General features: G+C 38.3%; 3 protein-coding genes across 9 annotated transcripts; 2 read left to right on the top strand and 1 right to left on the bottom strand.

Annotated features, from left to right (window-relative positions):
• Positions 1-870: 870 nt before the first annotated feature.
• LOC141771333 (P2X purinoceptor 5-like) lies at positions 871-16,487 on the bottom strand. 4 transcript variants are annotated; one of them, XM_074641465.1, is made up of 12 exons: positions 15,603-16,486; positions 11,759-11,909; positions 8,696-8,767; positions 4,900-4,975; positions 4,639-4,735; positions 4,481-4,561; positions 4,218-4,359; positions 2,499-2,635; positions 2,216-2,309; positions 1,810-1,875; positions 1,618-1,700; positions 871-1,347 (listed from the first exon to the last, which is right to left on the bottom strand). In XM_074641465.1, exons 1-12 carry the CDS (start codon positions 15,737-15,739, stop codon positions 1,251-1,253), a joined length of 1,233 nt encoding a protein of 410 aa, XP_074497566.1. In that variant the 5' UTR covers positions 15,740-16,486; the 3' UTR covers positions 871-1,250. The 4 variants fall into 4 exon arrangements, with proteins under 4 accessions (XP_074497566.1, XP_074497565.1, XP_074497568.1 ...); XM_074641464.1 differs by lacking the exon at positions 15,603-16,486 and adding an exon at positions 12,864-13,088; XM_074641467.1 differs by lacking the exon at positions 8,696-8,767 and having other exon boundaries at positions 15,603-16,487.
• On the top strand, positions 13,306-21,632 carry LOC141771334 (uncharacterized). 3 transcript variants are annotated; one of them, XM_074641469.1, is made up of 13 exons: positions 13,306-13,421; positions 13,962-14,018; positions 16,549-17,609; positions 18,079-18,438; positions 18,595-18,696; positions 18,805-18,858; positions 19,425-19,481; positions 20,500-20,526; positions 20,687-20,875; positions 20,957-21,004; positions 21,078-21,140; positions 21,234-21,275; positions 21,357-21,632. In XM_074641469.1, exons 3-13 carry the CDS (start codon positions 17,447-17,449, stop codon positions 21,413-21,415), a joined length of 1,164 nt encoding a protein of 387 aa, XP_074497570.1. In that variant the 5' UTR covers positions 13,306-13,421; positions 13,962-14,018; positions 16,549-17,446; the 3' UTR covers positions 21,416-21,632. The 3 variants fall into 3 exon arrangements, with proteins under 3 accessions (XP_074497570.1, XP_074497571.1, XP_074497569.1); XM_074641470.1 differs by having other exon boundaries at positions 18,076-18,438; positions 21,237-21,275; XM_074641468.1 differs by having other exon boundaries at positions 18,076-18,438.
• A 706-nt stretch (positions 21,633-22,338) lies between these two features.
• Positions 22,339-25,730, top strand: LOC141770739 (zona pellucida sperm-binding protein 4-like). 2 transcript variants are annotated; one of them, XM_074640590.1, is made up of 10 exons: positions 22,339-22,752; positions 22,835-22,956; positions 23,033-23,135; positions 23,202-23,416; positions 23,930-24,018; positions 24,100-24,227; positions 24,972-25,161; positions 25,254-25,389; positions 25,471-25,537; positions 25,626-25,730. In XM_074640590.1, exons 1-10 carry the CDS (start codon positions 22,566-22,568, stop codon positions 25,715-25,717), a joined length of 1,329 nt encoding a protein of 442 aa, XP_074496691.1. In that variant the 5' UTR covers positions 22,339-22,565; the 3' UTR covers positions 25,718-25,730. The 2 variants fall into 2 exon arrangements, with proteins under 2 accessions (XP_074496691.1, XP_074496692.1); XM_074640591.1 differs by having other exon boundaries at positions 22,340-22,752; positions 23,202-23,410.
• Positions 25,731-25,745: the final 15 nt, after the last annotated feature.

Genomic DNA, 25,745 nt, shown 5'->3' with positions numbered 1-25,745 from the left:
ACTCCTCTTCTCAGAAGAAAACGGAAAACCCCATCAGTGATATGTGGCATAAACACTGAGCCACTGTGTGAGGCCTCTGTGGAAACATTTGTCTATAATGATGTTTAAATTACGTTATACTGTATATAAACCTTGTGATAGTCAGTGTATCAGAGTCACCATACCTGTTTCATCTTTATGGTAATGTGTTGGTCACATTTGGTTCCTTTTATCAGAATTACAACCTTTACACACTACGTCATAATGACCATAAAGAAAGTTTGTATTTCCTTAAAAATATGCTAATTTGAATTTTTGTTAAAACTGTTTTTTGTTTTTGTTTTAAAGATGACTTCTGAATGCATGTTTTGCATGTCTTGGTACTCAAAGGAAATATGTAACAAAGAACACGTTTTACTTGTTTTAACATTTCATTTCCACACAAAGAAATGTTTATGATGATGTTTCTGGGTAATTCAGGCTCTGGTTTACTCTTCTCTTATGTTAAATAAAACTCTGGGTCAGGGCCTGCAGAAGGCATAGGTGGTGCTCGCCTAGGGCGCCACCTTCTGGAGGGTGCTGGTCACCCTCTAAAAAATGTTTTTTAAATGCCAGTGAGCGCCCTTCCTCATTTTCTGCATCGAGGTATCAAATGAACAAATAAATATAGAAAGAAAGAAATACACTTTTCACCCCATAACTCTCTTTTTCACACTTTTTCATCTGCCGCACTTATTTGTTAATAAAAGTGTAAATTGTTGTGAAACTGACTAAACACTTTTAAGCCAGCAATATCAGGGACCAATTGTTTATTTATATTATAATAAATACAGATTTTCAATAATATACATCCACATAAAATATCTCAAATATAACACAAAAGTTATTTGAAAAAAAAAAAAAAAAAAAGCTTCCATGAATTAATAGTTGCTTGGTTTAAGAAAACTTAAAGAATGATACAACTTAAACTTCAGTAAAAGTGGCCTGGATGTAAGGACATCCGTTTCAGGCAATGTTGCTAAAACACGCTCATTTTATGGCTCAACCTGTTATAAAATTAATGAACATCTGTTGATGATTGTTTTTAATTCATGTTTTATTAAAATGGAGTTGTTACAAAGGCAAAATATAGTAGCATCTTTAAACTCAAATAAATAAATCTTCATCTAACAAGAGCTCCACATCAGTACAGTATGAGTTATATTGTATTGCTGTATGTCATTTTTCTAATAATAGATTTATTGTTAGACGATATAACCAACAAGGGCCTGTTATAAACTAACGCAGTGAAAAAACGTCAGATTATCCTGCTCCGCGGCGCCCTTTCTGTCTTCCACATTGTTGTCTTCAGTTGTTGATTTCATACCTCTGTGGAACAGAAACAGATTATTATTTATTTTTGGAGATAAACCATGTGTCATACCAGCATACAAGATCTGTTAAAATACATTTTTAACTACATATTATCCAGTTTATTATAACAGAAATTAAATGATATATATATAACTACAGCGTAATATGTTTGTTTCTTTGCTTCAATATAAACTTGTTCCCTGTACTATGCTAATATAGTACAGTAAGTATACTTTATATAATGCATAGAAAACTCTACATCTGTACTCGTGTTGCTTTTCCTACTTGTATTCTTCAAACTTCCTCTCTCGATAGGAGTTGCCCTTCTTCATTAGGTAGAGAAGGACCAGGTCACAGAAGAAAACTCCCTGTTAAATAAAATTGTATTCAGTGACTGTCGCAACTGGCAAAACAAAAAAAATCCTGTGCAGTTCTTTTTAAAAGCATTTTTAATTACTTATTATTAATGGTACTTACAGCACCCATCAAAGCCAACCCTGATCCAACATTGATGGCTGTTGGGATGATGCTGAACATCCCGGCCTGTGAATAACAATAAATACAAGAAATGTGGTTTAAAACAAAACATAAAAAGCATCTAAAAAGCTTACAATCAAAGGTAATGTCTGTCTTTTATTAATAATGTCTTTTAAGAGAAACTGCAGTCCACTGAGATGCAATAAGAAGTAATAAGATCATTGTATAATGAAAGATCACAGAACCTCCTAATCCTGATATGTTGTTATTGTGGATAATCGTTTGTCAGTTTGTTATTGTGTGCTAATGTGCCGTGTATTTTATTGATCACTTAAGTCATGTCACATCATAATGCTTTGGCAGACCAGACAGTATTTCATGCATTCACCCTGCAAAGCGTATTTACCTTTCCATGCACCATGATGTTAAATCGGATGCCATAGACTTTGAATAGAGATCGATAACTCTCACCAGCAGCGTTTTTGAAATACCGACTGTGTCTGTTGGGTGGAAAAAAGGGAAAATATGGAGAACACAAAAAAATAAGACACCATTAATTAAGACTTTTGGATAATTTTCTCCTTTCAAATCACGTCTTTTTAATTGTAAATAAATATAATTAAATTGTTGAAGAAAATGAGAAACATTTGTCTGTGCAACATAGACTCAGTGTCTGCGGTGAGTCTCACCTGAAGTTAAATCCTGTTGCGATGGTCTTGTTGGAGACGTTGATGTCCAGACGAGTAAAGTGGTACACTGGATGGCAGTTAGAGTAACCTTTGTCAAGGTCACAGTCCCACTCTATCATAATGCCGATGGAGCCACCCTGGAAAACACAATACAAATCATCTATGGCTTCTGAACCATGGTAAATGTCTGAACTACAGTTGTACAGGGCCAATGGACATCGAAGCATGTCTCCTTCAACACATTGATGCTCAATGGGAAAAGTAGACATTATTGTGGTGGAAATGTGCCTAAATAATGACAAATAACTCGACTGAAGTGTAGCCTAATGGGGTATTCACACCAAAGGGGAAGCAAAGTTTTTGCGTGCCGCAATTACTTACAAAGTCAATGCAAAGAGGCGAATAGACGCGACTTTGCGTTGGGCGATGCAAATAACGTGAAAGGGCGCGGCGCAAAGGTTGAAGATGCAAAATTTGCATCATTCGCATATTCGCACAAGTTAAAATATTTCAACTCAAGCAAGACATTTGCGTGACGCTGTATTGCGAAAGTCGTTTGGCATTGAGATTCTCCTACTGTCACTGACGTCCTGACGTTGATGAATCAGAAATGGGGGAAAAAATATTGGAGCCTTCTGTGGCCCCAGAGCTACGATAGTACATTATATTTGTACAGAGACCGGACTCTATGTGTATAAACCACAGACTATCTATGGTATAAACAACAATGTTTATGCCGTATTTATGCTTAGATGACTTTATGTTGAAGCAGCTACAATGTTAGCAAAGCCTAGCACTGATCGATCCAAACTCCATTCAGAAAACAAGCATTTTAAAAGTTGTTTGCTTGTCGTCTTGCGGACAGACATGACAAAGCATGAAGTCAGACTTTTTACAAATCGGCTTGATTGTGTAGTTATTTCGGCATACTATTGATCCGTTTATTGCAATTAAATCACAGCACAATCTGTTTATTTTGGGTTCATACCGCTGTAGTAATGTGTGGCTTGCTAGATACAGTGAATACAGCGCTACCGGATGATGTTATGAATGTTAAGACATGGCAGCTGTAATTGAAAATTACATTGTATGTAATGATGTCTCTTTATGCAACAGTTGAAAGTTACTGTCTGTGTGCTCTTCGTCTCATGTAGTGGGAAAGTACTGAGTGTTGACTTTTACTGGGACACTATCTGAGTAAAACAACTCCTTATCTGTGCAAAACAACTCCTTTTCTCACAGTCCCTGTTGTATATCTCTATATAGTCACATTGTAATAATCTCCTGCGGTGCACTCTTCTGCAGACTTTGTGTGACTCTGTATAACCAGTGCCTCTTCTTGCAAGAATAAAATACAACAAAGACATTTCATCTCTTCGAGATCCTTATTTCAACGTTCATTAGGACTCATCTCGGAATATTAATTGAATTTCCATTACACAGCGTTTTGGTTTTCTAACGTATCTGGGTCTTCCACAACATGTACAAAGCAGCAATGGTGGTTATTTCGGCCATGGTTGATGAAACGTTGTTGGTATCTACCGGTGTCTACATGGAGGTAAACCCCTCCTCCTCTGCGGCACGTCTAGTAACTTAATTCACTTTTTAGCAGTTGTGACGTAGATGTGATGGTGCCTGGACTGTTGTCTCTTTTGTTGTTCTGACAAACAAAAAAAAAGAAATCAACATAAAATATGAATTGAAAAGAGTTGTACTAACAGATGTGGCCAAGTCCTGGAAGTTGTATCCGGCTCGTCTGGTGATGTCACCCAGGCGCAAGATGGGGCAGTAGGGGTGGAGCTCCTCGTCAAATCGGCATCTCCTCAAATAAGAGTTATCAGTCGTTTCCAGAACGTTGCACCTCAGAGTTAAAAAACACACAATAGTACAGTGTGTATATGAGTGTGCGCTGCTCACTGTACACAACTGTTTCCACTTAACCAAGCAGTACATGGAGAGGTTATGGCGACATGAGGACATACTTTGAAAATGTGAATTTGGAAAATTGGATGAAATTCTTGATGTAGATGGTGAAGTTCTCAGCGTTTTTCAGCAGAGGCCCTCTGTAAAAAAAAAAAAAGATTGTAATTAAGTGTATGTATATATGTATGATTCTTTTATGTGACCCAATGCTCCTTACTGTGGTTTGAATTTTCTTTCAATGGGACACCAGCCGTAGATTTCACAGCTACCAGTGGAGTTTTCATCTTGTCTTAAGCATCGGCCACTCTTAATTCCTTAAGAAAAACAGCAAAATAAGACAGTCACACAGCTTGTCGCGTGTGAAGAGACACTACTATTTGAATTTCTGTTGCAAAGTTATAGATTATACATAATCAGTTCAAATGGGAATCCTGCTATTACTTAACAGTCCAACTTAACAATGATGTCTCTTTCTTACCGTTACCAGCCACTACCATCTTCCCCTCTTCACAGTCTTCGTCATTTTGACAGCGACCATCCAACACTCTGTGGCTCTGAGAATAAACGCCACAGAAAAAAAAAACTTTTAAAGAGGACCTATTATAAATTTGTTGTGCCTTTTCCCTTTCCTTTAGTGAGTTATATAGTTTTTTGTGCATGTAAAAGGTCTGCACAGTTACAAAGTCAACGCCAAAGGGAGTTACTCTCCCCCAAAGAAACACTGCTCCTGAAACGCCTTGCTTGAAGTCCCGCCTTTTCTTCCGTAATGTGGTGATGTCACCAAGTAACACATTTTGCCTAGCGGATAGTTTGGCATGCCCTCAAACAAAGCTAGTTAGAGCGGAGCTGGAGCGGAGTCCAAAGAGTTTGGTTCGGTCCACCAATCACAACAGAGAAACGACGCGTCTTTTGAACATTAAAGCATGCAAAAATGTTCTAGTAGAAACACAAAATACAAGTATGCACCTGAAAATGAGCAGAAAAGGTCCTCTTGAACCACAACAGACCTGTTTTCCACAAGTCACAAATAAGGCTCATATATAATAATTGCAGTAAGGCAACATTATGACTTTCTAACAAGGATAAGGCTTTCATCCAGGAGACTACTGTTCGTGTCTGGTGCATTAAGTTTCACTTTCACGTTTCAGTAAGCTGTTTGTTTTTTTCCTAAACCTAACTAAGTCGTTTTGTTGCCTAAACCTAAGCATTTTTGTTTGAATTCACTACATTAACCACGTGTTTACTGCCATAAAGTGACGCCAAGGGGCCTGACAAAGCCTCAGTATGTGACGAGCTGGGGATGTGTTGGTATATCATACTTTTGACTTTGGGTCTCATGTTTTTGACTTACTGGAACAGAATTCTGACTTTATATTTCTTTTTTTTTTTTGACTTACTAGCTCCTAATTATGACTCAGTAATCATATTTTTTAATTAGTATGTTTTACTTTTCACTTACTAGCTTATCATTTTAACTTAGTATTAGTATTTTACTGTTACTGGCAGATGTGGGCTGTAAAAAAAAAAAAATTGGAGATGAAAAGGGGTGAAATCCCAACATATACACCAAAACATATACAGTACTAATATAGTTAGACAACAAGGTCATCTTACACTGTATCTGCAACAGTGCAGTCCAAGACGCTTCCAAATAAAGGAGAGAAGTTTCTGTTTTCTAACACCATTAACATGAAAGTAAAAATGTAGTTAGGGGTTGTTTAAGGACCCGTCTGTGCCATTTTCATAACAGATTTTCATAACTTCTTTTCATAACAGATTGGAAATTCTTCTTAAAAACTCTTGTTTTAGTGAGACTTGACTGGCTGGAACATGATAAATGTCAGTTCCCGCTCCTCAAGTGTGGCAGCCTTTTAGCAGCATGGGTACTGCAGCTGGTGAGAGCCTAAATGTATACAAGAGCCGTGTTTTATGGCTGTGTAGTGGCTTGTTATTCTTCTTGGCTGATGCAGTGAGGCAGGAGACCAAGAGAGACTGAGTTTACATACCAGGAACTCTCTGGAAAGCTAAAGATGTAGCTGAGAGAAGTGATGAACAGTATAATTAGAAAAGAAGGTGGAGGTGTCAGACTTTGTTAAAAGTTAAAAGTTTTTTGTTATGACTGAGCGCTGTGAGTAAAATGCAGACCAGTGCTCTCCTGGCAGGTTTCTCTGCTCGTTGTGCACAATACACTGATGGTTCTCAACTCTCTAAATTACGGAGTGACTTTAGGAGTTACTGCAGTGTGTAACTGTCTTCTTCATCCTGGCATTTAAAAAAAAAAACGCACTGATTTGTGGTGCATCTTGTAGCTAATTGGCTCATTTATCAAGAGCGACAACATGCTTGTCTCCATAGTTCAGTGAAATGACAAAATATCAGATATGGTGATGTAAGCGTAGAGATGTTTTCATCCCTAACCTCAGTCACACGTACAGGCCTACTGTATCTTTGAATCATGGCTGGCTGGAATACTTTCCAGATGATCAGACGTCAAACAGTTTAAATAAAGTAACCTTCAAATAAACACAGTTAGTCTCAGACAGCTTGAAACGGCGTCTTGCAGAGAGAACACGGTGTCTAAACAGCACTTCAGGCCCTCCAACGACCTGACACTCACAACAGTTAGTTAAACATAAACATGTTTCTGGCCAGTAGTTCAGGTTTCTCTTTGTTACAGGATGGAGGGACTTCATTTTGACCTCAAACATATCTGTGTCAAGCAATTGACTATCTGCAGCTAATACAGCATAGAGCAAAAGCCCTGACTGTCCAACCTTGGTAACGGAGTAAAAAGATCGAGGGGCTCACAATAACACTCTGTATGGAAATATTACTAAAAATACTCAAATCCTCACTGTTTTTATAATCTAAAGTGAAAATGGGGTATTAACACTAATATTGGCTGATATTTATCCTTCCTGAATCTGTAATGCATTTCATGGTTTCTAGAGGATAAAAAATGATGTACACGTGACAAACAACTTTGACTTGGTGAGGTGAGGCAACGTATCCTCATACAACAGTTGATTTTATCCTTATACAACAGTTTTATTCCTAATTTTTCGTGCATTTTCCTACGAATGTCCAGCAACATGTGTCAATTTCCGCTCGTTACATGCATACAGTCTTTTCAAAATAAACTTCCGTCTTCACAGGAAACAACTTGGTTAGGTTTAGGCAACAAAACTACTTAGTTAGGTTTAGGAAAAGATTGTAGTTTGGGTTAAAATAACTCTGGAAGTGGCGTTACTTAAGTATGGAAGTTACGTGACAAATAAATCAACGTTGACATCTGGTTCAGCCCGTTTGCATGAAAAAGGCGTATGAATGCCATGATACTGCGCAAGGCATTTAGCATGCAATAAGAACACCTTTCTTGATTTTCGCATGTCATTTGTACACGATGTATCTGGTATTGACTGCAATGTAAACGCATCCGCATATAAATGCTACAGCAAGAGTTAGTAACGTAGTATAAAAAGCAAAAAAGACTGCTTGGTTGGTGGGAGAGGAGGTGGATGAATCCAACAAACACTGGACTTTTAACTAGGAGGCCGGTGTTCAAGAACGGTGTTTTGTAAGTAACGTTAGTGACGTGTATTGTTGTGATGTTTGTGACGTGTTTTCCGTAATTGTGTTAGGTTGTTTCTGTACGTATTGTACTTAGTTTACATACTCATTTTAAACCCAACCATGACATTTTTCGTTAATCTAACTAAGTGGTTTTGTTGCCTAAACCTAACTAAGGATGTTTGCGTGGCGTACAAATGACATCTTAAAAGGCTAAAATGCGTCCTTATGACACACAGAATGTCTGCGTAATGTGGTGTTATTTATACGCCTTCCCGTGAGACCAGGTTGTCTGTCACTCGGGACATGAACGCCGGTCTCCTGGGCAAAAGTCTGTTTTTTTTCTGATTCACCCTGACCTCCTCCCTACATGGCATTTGTTGCTCTTTATACTTCCTGGTTCACGATTACGTTGATTACATACAAAGTGATTTTGTAGGATATATAATAATTACAGTGCATTACTTTTCATAGGTATAGCTACGAAAGGTGTATGAGAACAGCCTGGGCAAGGATAACGCGACTCTACTGCACTGTTACTTTACAAAATGTGTTTGCTAAATTCTGTACCACATTGCATGACAAGTTACTACATTACTACTGACATTATGTTATCAAATATGGAAATAACAATTAGCAAATTAGGTCAAAGATGTGATTTATTTTGACCGCTCACTGAAAGTACCTGTGTTGTGTATTCTTACCTCAGCACAGTATCCCAGCTTTTGCTTCGGCGTCTCTAAGAAATTGGTTACAACAAACAGAACAGCTTCACCCTAGATGTAGAGAAAACACTGTGAATTGGTCTTCATGTTGACATCATAACATGTTAAGCCCTGTGCTGCATTCCTCTCTCCCTCCTCAGCCTCAGGCTCTCTATCTTGTGGGGGTCCTCAGTGTGTTCCCGCCACAGGCCGTCACCTGACCCAGCTCCTGCCTGCAGACCTGTCCCTCTCTGTACATATAACACATTCTCATCTCAACTCGTCACATACTTCCACTTTGTCATTCCCCTTAGCTTCACTTTAGCTTTAGGCAACAAAACCACTTTGTCAGTTTTAGGAAAAAAACAACATGGTTAGGCTTATAACTACTACGTTTGTACAGTGAAAATGAAACTGAACGTTGTGAACACAGGACGCGAACGAACAGCAGATTGTGACATGAAAGTGAAACTTACGAGAGAGGACACAAACAGCGGTGTCTGGGATGAAAACTCGCCTGCCCTAGTGTGTCTTTTCACTCTTTAAACTACATCATCACAGTCACTCCCGGCGCACTTTCTCTGAGGGTTTACCAAGGATGGGTTTACATTGTAGTTAATGGAAAGCTCGGTGCGTTGTGCGGCGGTATCACACGTCGTCGGCCGTAACAAAGTCTCGGTATTTGATGCCTTGGGAATGAGAACGCCCGGTCACACGAAAAGGCGTGTGAATGAGACCATAATGCACAAGGCAAAAGCGTGCAATAAGAAAGCTGTTTGTAAATATGTTACGTTCAGATCTAGTGATGTAGAATAAGTAAGGGATAATGTACAGCGAGCCGGTCATTGTTGTGAAAGAAACCCCGACAGGGTTTTAGAGCGGAGGGGTGTGCGGTGGAAGGGGTTTCTTTCACAACAATGACCCGCTAGCTCTACATTATCCCGCTTATTACACGGCTAAATACTTAAGAAATCAACAATTTGACACAAAAACGCTCCGCCAGAGTCCGACATCAGAACTGCGTCCATAGCAACGGTCTACTATACATAGCAACGGTCTGCTATAACGAAATAACAGACCTTAGAACGCCGTGATTGACCAATCAGAATCGAGTATTCAACAAAGCCGTGTTATAAAAAGGGAGAAAGACCGCTTATGGCGGGCTGGAGGTAAGGTGGATGGGTCCAACCAACACAGGACTTTCAACCAGGAGACCGGTGTTGAAGACCGGTGTTTTGTTTTGTAAGCTACGTTTGTGTCGTGTTTTCTGTGATGGAATTTTCCTCTCTTCTTGGTCGGGAGGTCAGAGTGTTTCTCAGTGTCCCTCTGTTGACATTATTGGGTTGGAGTCCTGTCTATGGGAGCCACCGTTATCTGTACAGCTGTGTCTGTAGTAGGGGCCGTAGAGCCAGTTGCTGCCGAGATGCCAGAAGAATCGAGTAAGTCAAAACATGATAAGGGTAAAACACTGAGCACCAGGGAGGGAGGGCAGAGTTGTGAGGCCTTCACGCAGAGAGCACCTCAATGGTGGAGACCTGACAATTCTCCTTGATCAAGCTTCAATAAACTTAATTTGTAAGACATCAACAGCTCCGGGGATTCTTCCTTCCTGTTGACTGAGTTAACCTGTGTATCAGAAATTCCACAACATTTTCCATACTAATGTTACATCGTTTCTATTCGTATTTTACTTAGTTTATGTACTTATTTTAAGCCCAACCATGACCTTTTTCCTAAACCTAACTACAGTAAGTGGTTTTGTTGCCTCAACCTAACTGCGGCTGTTACTGTAGTTTTGTTGCGTGGCGTACAAATGACAAGCAAAAAGCCCCAAATGCGTGCTTGTGACACGGGGAATGTCCTTGTAATATGTCATTTATACGCCTTCCTGTGAGATCATGGTGGCCAACCACTTTCGCAACACCCGATTGTGACATTGTGTTAGTTCCAGCTATTCCTCCCTGTAACCTGTTTCATGTTGATTTAAACCTGCCTGTGCCTCCTGTCATCCAACTCTCAGCGCGAAAGCAAACAATTCCCAAATGTCAAACTCCTCCTTTAACTCATCCAGTTCCGCCTGAGTGACTGTCTGTATTTGGGTCCTCGTCCCTGCTGCCTGAACACTGACACATCACTACTTCACATTTTGTTGCTTTGTCAGCCTGTGCTGATTATGTTATTACTGCAGTTCAGTTAAATCCTGCTTCATCCATGAATTCAAGCAGACATAAGGAACAAATGCTTTAAAATTATGTTTTATGTTAACTTCTTAGTTTAGCCACTATGTGTGCGTCCAATTTTAATGTATGAACATAGTGGTGCTGTGGTGTAAATGTTTTCACTAGGGCTGTCAAAGTTAGCACGATAATAACGCATTAACGCAAATTTTTACGGCACTAATTTCTTTAACTCATTAACGCAATCGATATTTCGGAGGCTGTAGCGGGCTCAAACATAATGAATCCATTGGTATCAACCATGTCATACTAGCTTGTCGCCAAGGAGGCTAAATAACGCTCCAAACTTGCGCTAAATTTTGGCGAGGAAAAACTGTCAAGGCCATTTCCAAAGGGGTCCCTTGACCTCTGACCTCAAGATATGTGAATGAAAATGTGTTCTATGGGTACCCACGAGACTCCCCTTTACAGACATGCCCACTTTATGATAATCACATGCAGTTTGGGGCAAGTCATAGTCAAGTCAGCACACTGACACACTGACAGCTGTTGTTGTCTGTTGGGCTGCAGTTTGCCATATTATGATTTGAGCATATTTTTTATGCTAAATGCAGTACCTGTGAGGGTTTCTGGACAATATTTGTCATTGTTTTGTGTTGGTAATTGATTTCCGATAATAAAAATATACATACATTTGCATAAAGCAGCATATTTTCCCACTCCCATGCTGATAAGAATATTAAATACTTGACAAATCTCACAAAGGTACACTTTGAACAGATAAAACAATATGTGATTAATTTGCGATTAATCCCGATTAATAATGGACTAACATGCGATTAATCGCGATTAAATATTTTAATCGATTGACAGCCCTAGTTTTCACCTGTGGTGGGATGACGTAGTCCTCCGGTCCCCACACCAGCAGACCAGACTCAGTGGTGTTTGTCACCGAGACTCCCTTCAGTTTAGTGATAACAGAGCTCTGGATGGCCTCGTCTGTCTCCTGGTAGCCTTTCTTGGTTACAAAAACCCACCTGCGATTGAGAGGAAACATGTAACAGCTGAAAGATGTGTTTTTCTTTTGATTTGTCATTTTTATTCTCTCATTGTTTCTGTTAAACGTTCAGGAAAACCGGTTGGGATGGCGTTATCAGCTGTAACCGCCGTATGAGAGCAGTGCAGAGCGGCGGTCAGCAGCAACTAGCCAGTGGAGCATGGTCACATGCACTAAAAGCCCGCATGACCGGCCCGCTACGTAAACAAAGAGAGGAGAAGCTCTGATTACAACACTCACAGAGGGAGAGCGACTTCATCTCTGCTCAGGTAGACATTACTCCTCTATATCTTTACATAGCAAATAGTTGTTTGACGCTATATTAATGCTCTGGATATCGAATTTAGAACCTTTAACAGTATGTTTTACTTTTGTGGTATGACTATAATCATATAATATTCTTATATAGTATAGATAGGATTAAACTGTAGGCTACACTATTACAGAAACACTGTGCCGTAAGACTATTATTTTTAATCTTATATTGACTGTAGCCTGTTTGATTCCTGTTGCTTTTGTTTTTTTTCTAATTAAGCACTTATAAATCACATTTACTTACTAGATCAGGTTTGCTTCAGCTTTTTTTATTTAGGCCTATAGGGTTAGGGTTAGGAGTTTTTTTCTAAAGGGCACTGAATAACAAGCCACAAGAGTAAAAAAAAGTCACAAGAGTGAACATTACAAAACCTTTGTGTGACAAGTGTAAATAAACCTGTCCTGTCGCTTGACGAATACAGCACTAACTGAAAACTTAAAACGAATTCACTTTATCAAGCCTTGAAATCCTCATCATGGTCAAGTTATAAACTTAATATTGTAGGTGCGGTATTTATTAACCTATTAACTTATTTGCTAAGTAATTTACTGCAATTTATAACATGCAAAATGAGGTAATGAAAATGCAAAAAGCCAAGACAGTAATTCACCGACTTACCCTATAAGGTATCCGATGATAGATAACTGAATAAGTCTGTACAAAACTCCAACTTTCTTATTTTTGGTGTCGACGTATTTTTCCGTTTTATAGTCGAATAAGGAGAGAAAGCGTCGTTTGAAGGAGCTCCCGGCCATAAGGTAAGAGGATTTCTGTTTGATAGCAGCAACCTGTGCAGAAACATGTGACCTCCTTCCTTTCCATGATCACAAACTTCGTAAATCAAAAAACACATACGGGGGAGGACGAGTGAGTTTCCTGTCAAATGCATCTTTGTAAAACCACAACTTGCAGGTGCTCCGAGCGACGAGATGTGACTACTTATATACATCTGTGTTGGCATGGCTGCTTTCATCCTGATGAGCATGGCTGGCTGCTGCTGCATGAAGTGCATAGTGAGTACTTGTCCAGTCTGGCACTCTCAAAAGAAAAGTGTGTGGTTTGTTAGTTCATTTCATGGATAGATGGATTGGTTGGTTATTTATAAAAACCTTTTTATTTCAGTGTGCTGTAATAACAGACTACAGTACAATGTGAACAATCCTGAAGGGACTGGGGGTAAGCAATCATTTCACAATTTGCCATTTAGATCAGATTCACAGGACAATGAAAATGTACACAACATAAATAATTGATAAATAGGATAGTAGCAAATAAACAACATTGCACATCTTTCCTTCAAAACAATAGTTCGTTTTGGGAAACTTGTTGATTCGCTTTCTTACAGAGAAGATCAATACCACTCTTTTAATGTGAAGCTAGAGCCAGGAGGTGATTAGCTTAGCTTAGCACAAAGACTAGAAACAGGGGTAAACAGCTAGCCTGGCTCTCGTCACATTCACATATTGTTTAGTAATAACAACCTAGTCAGGAAAACTGTTCACGTCAACCTCTGAGCTGTAATTCCGAGATATTCTGAATTTCTGACAGCGACAATATCTCCCACGTGAAAAATAAAAATATTTAGATAAGATGTAGTATTATATTTACCAGATTTATATGACAATGATATCAATGTTTCCATCTAACTTGAAGCAAACAAACCCAAAATGTCCCAACTATATCCTGTAAGTTGCTTCATCTAATGTCCCACTGCAGGTGCCAGCGCTCCGCCTGAGGAAGCAGGCAGAGCACCAGTAGATCAACAGCAGAGAGGTAACCTATCTCAATAACAACACAAACACACACTTAACTGGATACTATGAGATGCCCAAGTCTACAAGGACAAATATGTTAACATGGCTGCATTGATGCTAACTTGATTATTTAACTTTGCAGTTCTTCACAGTGACCACTAGAGGGCAGTGAACACTGGTGATTTTAAATACACAGGTCATCTCTTCAGGTCATTTAGTTTTGCCTTTTACCTTAGATTTAACATTAGTGATTTATTGTTAATCCCTTGCATTGTCTTGTCAACACAATATGAGAAATACAAAGGAAAACACTGTTGATGTGGTGCTTCATTTCCTTTATATGTACAAAATAATCCCTAAAAAATGCTCAGTATAACATTGAATAATTACACTAAATATGGTGTATTTGTCATGTTATTATTGCTTAGAGCCAATCATTGCCATGATTATACTCTGCCCTGCCACGGTGAAATGCTTTACCGGAAGTGTGAGTATGTCTGCATTGACGCCACTTTGACTAATTTATCAGTTCATCGCTGTCACCACTAGAGGGCAGCAAATACTGGTGATTTTAGATACACAGATCAATATCTCCTAGCATCAACATAGAGGTAAACTCAGGAACTAATAATGCTTAAAAAATATATAAATTATTCAGGTTAAACAGCTGATAAATAAAAATGTCCTGCTGCTAACTTGATCTGTATATTTAAAATCATTAGTTTTAATGTCCTCCAGTGGTCACATGTTTTATGTTAACTTCTTAGTTTAGCCACTATGTGTGCGTCCAATTTTAATGTATGAACATAGTGGTGCTGTGGTGTAAATGTTTTCACTAGGGCTGTCAAAGTTAGCGCGATAATAACGCATTAACGCAAATTTTTACGGCACTAATTTCTTTAACTCATTAACGCAATCGATATTTCGGAGGCTGTAGCGGGCTCAAACATAATGAATCCATTGGTATCAACCATGTCATACTAGCTTGTCGCCAAGGAGGCTAAATAACGCTCCAAACTTGCGCTAAATTTTGGCGAGGAAAAACTGTCAAGGCCATTTCCAAAGGGGTCCCTTGACCTCTGACCTCAAGATATGTGAATGAAAATGTGTTCTATGGGTACCCACGAGTCTCCCCTTTACAGACATGCCCATTTTATGATAATCACATGCAGTTTGGGGCAAGTCATAGTCAAGTCAGCACACTGACACACTGACAGCTGTTGTTGTCTGTTGGGCTTGAGTTTGCCATATTATGATTTGAGCATATTTTTTATGCTAAATGCAGTACCTGTGAGGGTTTCTGGACAATATTTGTCATTGTTTTGTGTTGGTAATTGATTTCCGATAATAAAAATATACATACATTTGCATAAAGCAGCATATTTTCCCACTCCCATGCTGATAAGAATATTAAATACTTGACAAATCTCACAAAGGTATCAAGCCTTGAAATCCTCATCATGGTCAAGTTATAAACTTAATATTGTAGGTGCGGTATTTATTAACTTATTAACTTATTTGCTAAGTAATTTACTGCAATTTATAACATGCAAAATGAGGTAATGAAAATGCAAAAAGCCAAGGCAGTAATTCACCGACTTACCCTATAAGGTACCCGATGATAGATAACTGAATAAGTCTGTACAAAACTCCAACTTTCTTATTTTTGGCGACGATGTATTTTTCCGTTTTATAGTCGAATAAGGAGAGAAAGCGTCGTTTGAAGAAGCTCCCGGCCATCCCGCAGCCGTCAGTGCATGTTGGGACAGTAGTCCACACACACACACACACACAGCCAGAGGGCTTGACGGAGAGTTTCAGGACAGAGGAGGCGGACACACACACACACACGCTCCCCCCACTGCTCAGCCCTCATAACATGCTGAATATTTACCATGTTTATAGTTCAGCATGTTAACATGGTGGAAGTGGTCTGGTGGAGAGGAGCCTTTTATAACATTCATCTACATGTTCATTGTGGAAAAGATACATATAGACTATTTATTGATTTAAATGTAATATTTGACATGATCACTCACTGTACATTTTCAAACAAATTGAAAGTGAAATATAGCAAAGTACTCCCGTAGATAATTAAATGAACTGTGATGGTCTTATGGTTTTGTCCAGTGGGCAACTCCGAGGTCTGGAAAGTGACGTTTTTTTATTAATTTTTTAATTAATTAATTTACTTTTGCATTTATTTTTTATTTATTTTTAAATGTATGTATTTATTCATCTATGTATTTATTTATGCACCATTATCCCTTTGCATTTCAACCCGGTCCATTTCAAATGCAAAGGGAAAATCGTGCATAAATACATAAACAGATACATACATTTAAAAATAAATATTAAATAAATAAAAAATTAATAAAAAAATTAATAAATGAATAAAAATAAATAAATAAATAATTTTGAAATCAAAATAAATACATTAATAAATAAAAAGGAAAAATTTATTATTTTGCTTCTTTTAATGACATATTTATTTATTTATTTATCGAGTAATTTATTTATTTATTGAGTTATTTTTTTTATTTTGGCAGGTTCCGTCCTCCATACCATGCAACATTGCAACAAGTAGCCACAACTGGGTGTCCTGGGCCATCTCACATCTGAAGGTCATGTTAAGTTTCTGGACCACAGGTATGGTCGGGTGAAAGCCTTTCCAAACCAGGGCTCAGAGGGGAACTACTCCATCTGCATCGATGAGCTTCAAAACTCTGACCTGGGGTGTTATCCCTGTAAGCAGGGACATAACTGACTTCAAGTGGAGCTAGTTGCTGAAAGAGATAAGATGATTTCTGTTTGATAGCAGCAGCCTGTGCAGAAACATTTGACCTCCTTCCTTTCCTTGGTCACAAACCTCATGGGCCAAACACACGAGAGAGGACAAATGAGTTTCCTGTGAAATGCATCTTTATAAAACCACAACTTATCATGTAGGCGCTCTGAGCGAAGAGATGAGGCTACTGATATACATCTGTGTTGGCGTGGCATTTTAGTGTTCCAGGTGGTCAAGGTTAAGCTAATTTAAACACAACAGCAAAATCAATAAAGAAAAATGAAATAATTAAAAGATAGATGAAGCACCTTATGCTACAGCACTGCAAAGGGGTTGTTAGAGACACAGTGAACCTGCAGTTTCTCGCTTTGCCTGAACATTTCCATTGACCTTCACATGTTTCTTTACCCCTTTTTTCAGAACCGTAAACAGGAAGTGGTCTGGAGGTGAGAGCCATTTCAGGCTTTGTTCTCGCAAACATCTACATTTTTATTGTGTAAAATATATTTATGATTATATTTATATTTATTTATTTATTGATCTGAATTTAATGTTTGACATGATCGGCATACAGTTTGAGAAAAACCTGTTGTGTCAAACATTTTGGCTGTTGTTCAGGTGAAACTGAAAGACGCCGAAGCACTTCCGTAGATAACTAAATGCACTGTGATGGTCTTGTGGTTTTGTCCCATGATGCTTTGAGAGGGGGGTTAGCATACAGCATTACCACACTGTTGCTCACACTGTACAAGGAGCTGACGATGAATGCTGACAAGTGGATTTTCCTTTTAGCCCTGTGCTTTATTTGTGTCTCTTCAAATGGTAAGTCCTTTCATGACATTAGAGAATGAAAATATAATTTATATAAAAACGTTCCATGATTAAAACTTCACCTCTTTTTTTTTTATTAATTGTTTGTACGTTACTTAATCAATTTAAGTTCTTTAATCTTTGAAGTCTTGTGTTTGGATATTTGAATTAACATACTAAAAGCTTTACAAATCTGTTGACAACAAGACAATACACAGTGTGTCTACTATGTATAGTGGACTAGCTCTGTGAGGTCTTTTCTGCTTAACTGCAGATTAATTAATTGTAAAATTGTTATACATTTAATACATTTATTCTCAACCCTGACGATTAATTTAAAGATGTAGAAGACAAACGTTTTGAGTTCCTGCAGTAATAAGGAGGAAGAGTTTCTACTGTTGGTACTCTTGGTTTTTTGAGCGCGAGATAAGTTTCCAAAACTTGAAACTTGTTCTTGTATTTCTCTCGTCCCGTTAAGAAGAGCCGTACTTGGACAACGCTTGTGAGCAGAATTTGGATGGTTGTGATGAGACGCACACACTCAGCGCTTCACTTGGCTCCTCTGTGCTCCTCCCATGCAACTTTACAACAAGAAACCTCAACTGGGTGTCCTGGGCCCACACTAATGGGGTGGACGTGGTCCATCTCACATCTGACGGTCGTATTAAGTTCGTGGACCACAGGTACGGTCGGGTGAAAGCCTTTCCAAACCAGGGCTCAGAGGGGAACTACTCCATCGGCATCGATGAGCTTCAAAACTCTGACCTGGGGTGTTATCGCTGTAAGCAGGGACATGGCTGTCTTCAAGTGGAGTTGGTTGCTGAAAGTAACCCCGAAGAAGGTAAGATGATTTCTGTTTGATAGCAGCAGCCTGTGCAGAAACATGTGACTGCCTTCCTTTCCATGGTCACAAACTTCGTAGGCCAAAAAAAACACACACGAGGGAGGACGAGTGAGTTTCCTGTCAAATGCATCTTTGTAAAACCACAACTTGCAGGTGCTCCGATCGACGAGATGTGGCTACTGATATACATATGTGTTGGCGTGGCTGCTTTCATCCTGCTGAGCATGGCTGGCTACTGCTGCATGAAGTGCATATGTGAGTACTCGCCCAGTCTGGCACTCTCAAAAGAAAAGTATGTGGTTTGCTACTTCATTTCATGGATAGATGGATTGGTTGGTTATTTAAAAAACCTTTTTATTTCAGTGTGCTGTAATAACAGACTACAGTACAATGTGAAAAATCCTGAAGGGACTGGGGGTAAGCAATCATTTCACAATTTGCCATTTACATCAGATTCACAGGACAATGAAAATGTACACAACAGAGCACATTGATAAATAATTGATAAATAATTAATAAATAGGATAGTAGCAAATAAACAACATTGCACATCTTTCCTTCAAAAACAGTATTTAGTTTTGTGAAGCTAGAGCCAGGAGATGATTAGCTTAGCTTAGCACAAAGACTATAAACAGGGGTAAACAGCTAGCCTGGCTCTCGTCACATTCACGTATTGTTTAGTAATAACGAGCAAACTAGTCAGGAAAACCGTTCACAACAGCCTCTGAGTTGTAATTTCGAGATATTCTGAATTTATGACATCGACGATATCTCCCACAAGGGTCAACAAACTGTTGGCAAAATGGCTGCAAAGCCACCATTGGTGACATATAAATGAAATAAAATATTTAGATAAGATGTAGTATTATATTTACCAGATTTATATGACAATGATATCAATGTTTCCATCTAACTTGAAGCAAACAAACCCAAAATGTCCCAACTATATCCTGTAAGTTGCTTCATCTAATGTCCCACTGCAGGTGCCAGCGCTCCACCTGAGGAAGCAGGCAGAGCACCAGTAGATCAACAGCAGAGAGGTAACCTATCTCAATAACAACACAAACACACACTTAACTGGATGCTATGAGATGCCCAAGTCTACAAGGACAAATATGTTAACATGGCTGCATTGATGCTAACTTGATTATTTAACTTTGCAGTTCTCCACAGTGACCACTAGAGGGCAGTGAACACTGGTTATTTTAAATACACAGGTCACCGCTTCAGGTCATTTAGTTTTGCCTTTTACCTTAGATTTATTGTTAATCCCTTGCATCGTCTTGTCAACACAATATGGGAAATACAAAGAAAAACACTGTTAATGCTTCATTTCCTTTATACGTACAAAATAATCCCTAAAAAATAAATGCTCAGTATACCATTAAATAATTACACTAAATGTTGTGTATTTGTCATGTTATTATTGCTTAGGGCCAATCATTGCCATGATTATACTCTGCCCTGCCACGGTGACATGCTTTACCGGAAGTGTGAGTTACTATATGATATGTGATACTATAATGTCTGCATTGACGCTACTTTGACTAATTTATCAGTTCCTCGCTGTCACCACTAGAGGAAAGCAAACACTCGTGATTTTAAATACACAGATCAACATCTCCTAGCATCAACATAGAGGTAAACTCAGGAACTAATAATGCTTAAAAAATATAAACATTATTCAGGTTAAACAGCTGATCAATAAAAATGTCCTGTTGTTAACTTGAGCTGTGTATTTAAAATCATTAGTTTTAATGCCTTCCAGTGGTCACAGGTAGGAACTGCATCATATAATTAGTCAAACCAGCACCATTGCAGACTTTAGTAGGAATAATACAGTTATCAATACTGATTATATTCTTTAGAGGTATCAATAAGACATTTATATTTTAATAATGGTATCTGTATTTCTAATGTATGATTTGTTATAAAACAATATAAAGTCATTAATGTGCTAAGAAAGTGTACATTTCCCAGAAGTGTCATATTTCTGTTATGTTTTCATGACAAGAAGCTGGTGTGTCACTGCACACAATGTGTTTCCTTTTCCTACAGGAGCGGGCAATGATGATCTTGTTTATGGTGCGTTCACACAGCTGTTCTTCTTTCTTTGATCCTTTCTTTCCATGTCATCTATTGATTCACCTTATTATTATTATTAAATAACTAATATCTTTGTTATCCCACATAAAACATCACGATTGCCTCGAGTCAATATTTTCTAAACTTTTTTAAATATCAGAAAATGATGACCAAGACCCCAGATCCAACCAGCAGGATGATGCCACCAGAAACTATTGCAATCCATTAGACGAAGTTCAGCCTGATCCGGACCCAACTCAACCCACTCAAAGCTCCAGTGGGATTTATCCAAACTTGCACCAGTTTGAGAGGACAGAAAGTCGGAGAACAAAACAGAGTTTTCATATAGGTGCTTAATATTCAGTAGAATTACTTCTGTTTGACTCTTATCCTCCTATCATCATAACTCAGTCTTCTCTCACCTCTCCAGAACTCTTCAGCAGATTACGGCAAGCAAGTCTCAGTCGGCATTATTACGGTAATTATGCACCTATATATATTCTACATAAATCCAGTGCTGTCAGGAGTTTCACTTATTCATTTTGTTACAGTTAACCAAGGGGAACTCAGAAAGCAACAAGCCGCGTCAACTCAGACGGATAATCCTCGCAGAGGTATTTATACTATATTTGAATTATCATCTGTCAGAATATCTGCGCGTGAGAATAAACAGCTTTCATTATTCACTGACCTGTTTTGTTTTGCAGCAGGTTTGGGGAAGAAGATGAAGAAGAAGAAAGTCAAAGAAAGTGAGTGCTGACTTCATCTGTGGCCATGTTCGGGATGAAATGATACTGTGGCTCAACCGCTCTCCGTTGTTTCCCCGTCAGATGGTGAATACAAAAACCCGATTTACAACCGGAGCACGGACCACCTCAACCGCCTGTAGAGAACCACGGAGGGTTTAAACAGCTGTTGAGATATTCTTTCAGTATCAACATCCTATCCAATGATAGTTATTGATTATTCATTTACATTTTAAACATGATGCATGTCTTATTGTATTTGTTTGTTGTGTAACTGGACTGTATTTCCAGTACATCTATTAGACAATGAGTGATTTCTGTTTGGTAAAGTTCATCAAATAAAGATCTTCAAATCAAGAAGTTAGTCTGTGTATGTGTTAAATTAACCCAACAGGTTAGGGGGCCCCTGGGCCAGAGCCTCTGTTTGAAGTAACTGCAGACATTTCTTGTTGGGAAGTCAGAAATTGACACTAAGTGACCACAAAGAGACGCAAAAACTGCCTAAAAGAGACACAAAAAGACCAAAAAGAGATGCAAAGCGACTACAAAGAGATGCAAAACTTCTACAGAGAGATGCAAAACGACCAAAAAAAAGATGCAAAACGACTACAAAGAGATGCAAAACTTCTACAGAGAGATGCAAAACTTCTACAGAGAGATACAAATTACCAAAAAGAGATGCAAAACGACCCCAAAAATATGCAAAACGTCTACAAAAGAGGTGCATATTTTCTACAAAGAGATGCAAAATGACTACAAAGAGTTGTAAAATGACTACAAAGAGACACAAAACTATCAAAGAGAGATACAAAAAGACCCAAAAGAGACGCAAAACGACACAAAAAGAGACGCAAAGAGACTACAAAGAGATGCAAATGACAAAGAAGAGATGCAAAACGACCAAATACGTGTCTCTGAATCTGTGGCTCTTGTTATGTAGGAGGGTTCAGGGCCCTTTACATGTCTGTGCTCAGGGGCCCCTTGTCTCATAATCCGTCCATGTTGTTGACCGTATAAATTGCTGTTATACTCTCAGTTTGACTTGCAGATAAAATATAAGGCTTTTGTGTGTTTGTGTGTGTTTTTAACCAGACTACACTCTCACACCTTTAGACAGCTTAGAGTCTCAGGTTCACCTGCATGTCTTTAAACTGTGGGAGGATACAGAGAGAACTGTAACTGTGTCCGACCGAGTTACTGGGACTTCTTGAGCTGCTTTTACTCTCATGAGAGTCAATTAAGAACAAACGAGAAGCAGCTGCTCCACATGTCACAGAGTCCCAGTATCCAAAGATGAAGGCCCACACCACAAACTTCATTTTGGTGACATTAACTTCATTATCACTGCTTCTTCTTAAACGTGAAGCCCATGCTGCCCATTCTACCACTAATGATGCATCGATTTGCCACGATGGGTTCATGTCTGTTTACATATCAAAGGTGCAGTTTGCTGCTCTTCCTCTCGCCATTTATGTTCAAGGTAAGTGTAAAGATACATATCATCAATGATGACACATGAAATATTTACTTATGCTCTTGTTTGTGTCCACATTTACACGCAGATGAACACGGTGGATATTACCAAGCCATCGCTGTGGCAAAACAGTGCCACTACTTCCTTGGAGAGACTGACACCTTAATTATCTTCACAGTTGCTTCCCATGGATGTTTTGTGAGAAGACAAGTAAGCTGGACAATCTGTCTATTTAATTTTAATGCAAATGTTTTTCATATTCTAATGTTGCCATTTTATTCATTAGAAATATCTGACAGATCTGACTGTTGTCATCGTGGCCCTCGCAGACGGGGGAAGAGTTGAAATTGTCAAGTCAATACCGCTCATCTGTGAAAGGGAAATTAAAGGTAGTAGATAAATATCATGCCATTCAGAATTTAGTTTGTTATTCATTCTCAGTGTGTTTTCTACAGAGGTGAACAAACCTGATAATCCAGTGGTGTCGTTCTGCAACAAGGATGGGTTCAACATCACCATCCTCCAGAACGCCATGGTCCCCCCTCTGAACCTGGATGCAGTCTGGATCCCCTCCAGCCAAAACCACAACTGTAAACCCAAAACCAGATCCAAGGACGCCGTCACTTTCAGCTTTCCATTCACTGACTGTGGCACTCACTCTGTGGTAATTGTAAATAAATTACCTCTTCTTTAGACGGGTCAGGTGAGCCTAACTACATTATTAACTGTACAATAATTTGTGCAATAATTAACTGTGCAATACTGTCATTAATACTGCATTTATACTGTACATTCATGAAATATTCTTATTCATTTCTTATTTATACCACTCTGGCATTTATATTTAACACACTTAATAGACCTGCTGTGCTTACTTTGTATTTACTTATTTGCACTGTGGTTATTTGTTATATATTGCACATCTTAATGCAAATATTTGTACATATTTCATATTTTTAATTGAATTCATTATTAATAATTGAATAACTTAACAACTTAACTCACTTCTTTACATATATTGTGTTTATATTGTAGCATTATGTACATCATTTACATGTTACGAACTCCTTTATTTCAATTTTCTTACATGTCTGTATGTTTATACAAGAGCAACTGTAACGCCCCAGTTTCCCCCCGTGATCAATAAAGTGTTTCTGATTCTGATAACAGGTTTGTGTTGCAGTTAGCAGACGGGATTATAACCTACTGGGTTAACGTTGAGGTGAAACAACATCCGCAGAAAGGCGCTATATTTCGTGACTCTCCTTTCCGGTAAGGAATTAAAATGTTTCACTTCTCCTGCTTTGTGAAGGTAATGGACACTCATATACATTTTATTTATTTTTTATTTAGACGTACTGTACATTGTAGCTTTGCCCTGGCTCAGATTACTCAGCTGGGCATCACGGTTCAAGGAGAAAAACACCTGTCAACACTGAAGAGTGAAGGGATACTGAGGACTGAAATGAGGTTTGCCAAAGGTCAAGTTAATATCATTTGCTTTTCATTCCTAATTTGTTTTACTTTTATTGTCCATCCAAACTTATTCTGTCATAAACATATGTGTATTATTTATGTTTTTATACAACAAAATCTCTTAGAAACCATAGAAAGTACCATCAAAATGTGTTAATACATGACTTGAAAATTAATGAATGGCTTTTTACATTGAATTGTCAGTTTCAAAGTTATTTTTATTTAATACAGGCAAAATACACATAACAAACACGACAATATGATGACATAACAATATAACCTCACAAAAAGAGAAACAAATAAAGAAAACACTTAGACAAAAGGAAAATATAAAATTCATAAATGAATAACGAGACAAAAAAAAAAAAATGAAATTAGTAGGATCCCTTCAGTAATTCAAATAATTAGATTGACAGTACCGGTATATTTAGAAACTGAAATATGACAAGAAGAACGTATTTTTATATTTTATATAGTCCCACTCTTCACTAGAGCAAATGTTTTTCCATTTTCATTTAATTTTGTGTTGTGCTACATTTTGGTAGTTTGTAGCAATTATTTTTTTGTTTTATTATTAATATATTACATTAATTAAATACAATTAAATTATTAATAATTATATTATTTATTTATTTATTTTTTAGGAAACTTCAGATTTAGATTAGTTCTTGATTGAGCTTTTAATATAAATATTTTACCCTACATAATAATTTTCTTTCTTTCTTTTTTTTCTAATCTTTTATCTACAGATTCCAGTTACAAGTCTTTCTATTCCTCTCGAGACCCTCCGGCAGTGACTGAGCTCGGCCAGCCGGTGCATGTGGAGGTGTTTGTTCTCAAACATAAGTACCAGGATCTGGTGCTGCTGCTGGAGGACTGCTGGGCCACACCGACCAAAAACCCTCATGACCCACTCAGATGGAACCTGCTGGTTAAAGGGTGAATTCACATGAAATGAATAGACATACAGAAGGTCATTTACATGTAAACATCTTTGCCTCAACCAAAGCTCATCATTGTATCCAACACAGATGTCCTTTCAGTGGTGATAGTCACAGAACTGCTGTGTTGCCAGTCGTCCCCAAGGAGCTGAAATATCCCTCTCTTCATAAGTGGTTTGTGGTCAAAATGTTCTCATTTGTGAAGCCCACAACATTTGAAAACCTGGTATGTAAGACAAAGTAAAAAAGAAATAGATGTTATATGAATCTCGCTGGTATTTTTTAACCTTGGTGATTTCTCCTACAGGTGTATTTCCACTGTGATATAGAGATCTGTAAAGGACCCGGTTGCTTACAGTCCTGCAGCAGTAATGGTAAGAAGAGCTGCAGCCTGTTGATCCTTTATGAAGTCTAATGAATCTACTGTATCTTGGGTTATTGATTTAAGCACTTGTCTTTCAGGAAGGCGCACATTAAGACGAATCACACCTGAGCCAGGACAGAGGATTCTTCACAGTGTCGTCTCTGGTGGACCTCTTCTTTATCTACTGTAAATAACCAGAAAAATCCTGCTATTTCAAG

The sequence above is a fragment of the Sebastes fasciatus genome, chromosome 7 (genome assembly GCF_043250625.1).
Source record: "Sebastes fasciatus isolate fSebFas1 chromosome 7, fSebFas1.pri, whole genome shotgun sequence".
Classification (NCBI taxonomy): Eukaryota; Metazoa; Chordata; class Actinopteri; order Perciformes; family Sebastidae; genus Sebastes; species Sebastes fasciatus.
Note: the sequence above shows the minus strand (reverse complement) of the source record. Positions and strands in the feature narration are given on the sequence as shown.

What these genes read in the sequence shown, in the direction of transcription:
- LOC141771334 (XM_074641468.1), top strand. Translation starts at nt 17,447, where the DNA reads ATGCACTGTGATGGTCTTGTGGTTTTGTCCCATGATGCTTTGAGAGGG. An exon ending in TGAAAGTAACCCCGAAGAAG is followed by an intron (nt 18,439 to 18,594) that starts GTAAGATGATTT and finishes CACAACTTGCAG; the next exon opens with GTGCTCCGATCGACGAGATG. An exon ending in TCTCAGTCGGCATTATTACG is followed by an intron (nt 21,005 to 21,077) that starts GTAATTATGCAC and finishes ATTTTGTTACAG; the next exon opens with TTAACCAAGGGGAACTCAGA.
- LOC141771333 (XM_074641465.1), bottom strand. Translation starts at nt 15,739, where the DNA reads ATGGCCGGGAGCTTCTTCAAACGACGCTTTCTCTCCTTATTCGACTAT. An exon ending in TCCAAATTCACATTTTCAAA is followed by an intron (nt 4,360 to 4,480) that starts GTATGTCCTCAT and finishes TTTAACTCTGAG; the next exon opens with GTGCAACGTTCTGGAAACGA. An exon ending in TCCAGGACTTGGCCACATCT is followed by an intron (nt 2,636 to 4,217) that starts GTTAGTACAACT and finishes TGTGTTTTCCAG; the next exon opens with GGTGGCTCCATCGGCATTAT.
- LOC141770739 (XM_074640590.1), top strand. Translation starts at nt 22,566, where the DNA reads ATGAAGGCCCACACCACAAACTTCATTTTGGTGACATTAACTTCATTA. An exon ending in GATGTTTTGTGAGAAGACAA is followed by an intron (nt 22,957 to 23,032) that starts GTAAGCTGGACA and finishes TTTATTCATTAG; the next exon opens with AAATATCTGACAGATCTGAC. An exon ending in CCACAACATTTGAAAACCTG is followed by an intron (nt 25,390 to 25,470) that starts GTATGTAAGACA and finishes TTTCTCCTACAG; the next exon opens with GTGTATTTCCACTGTGATAT.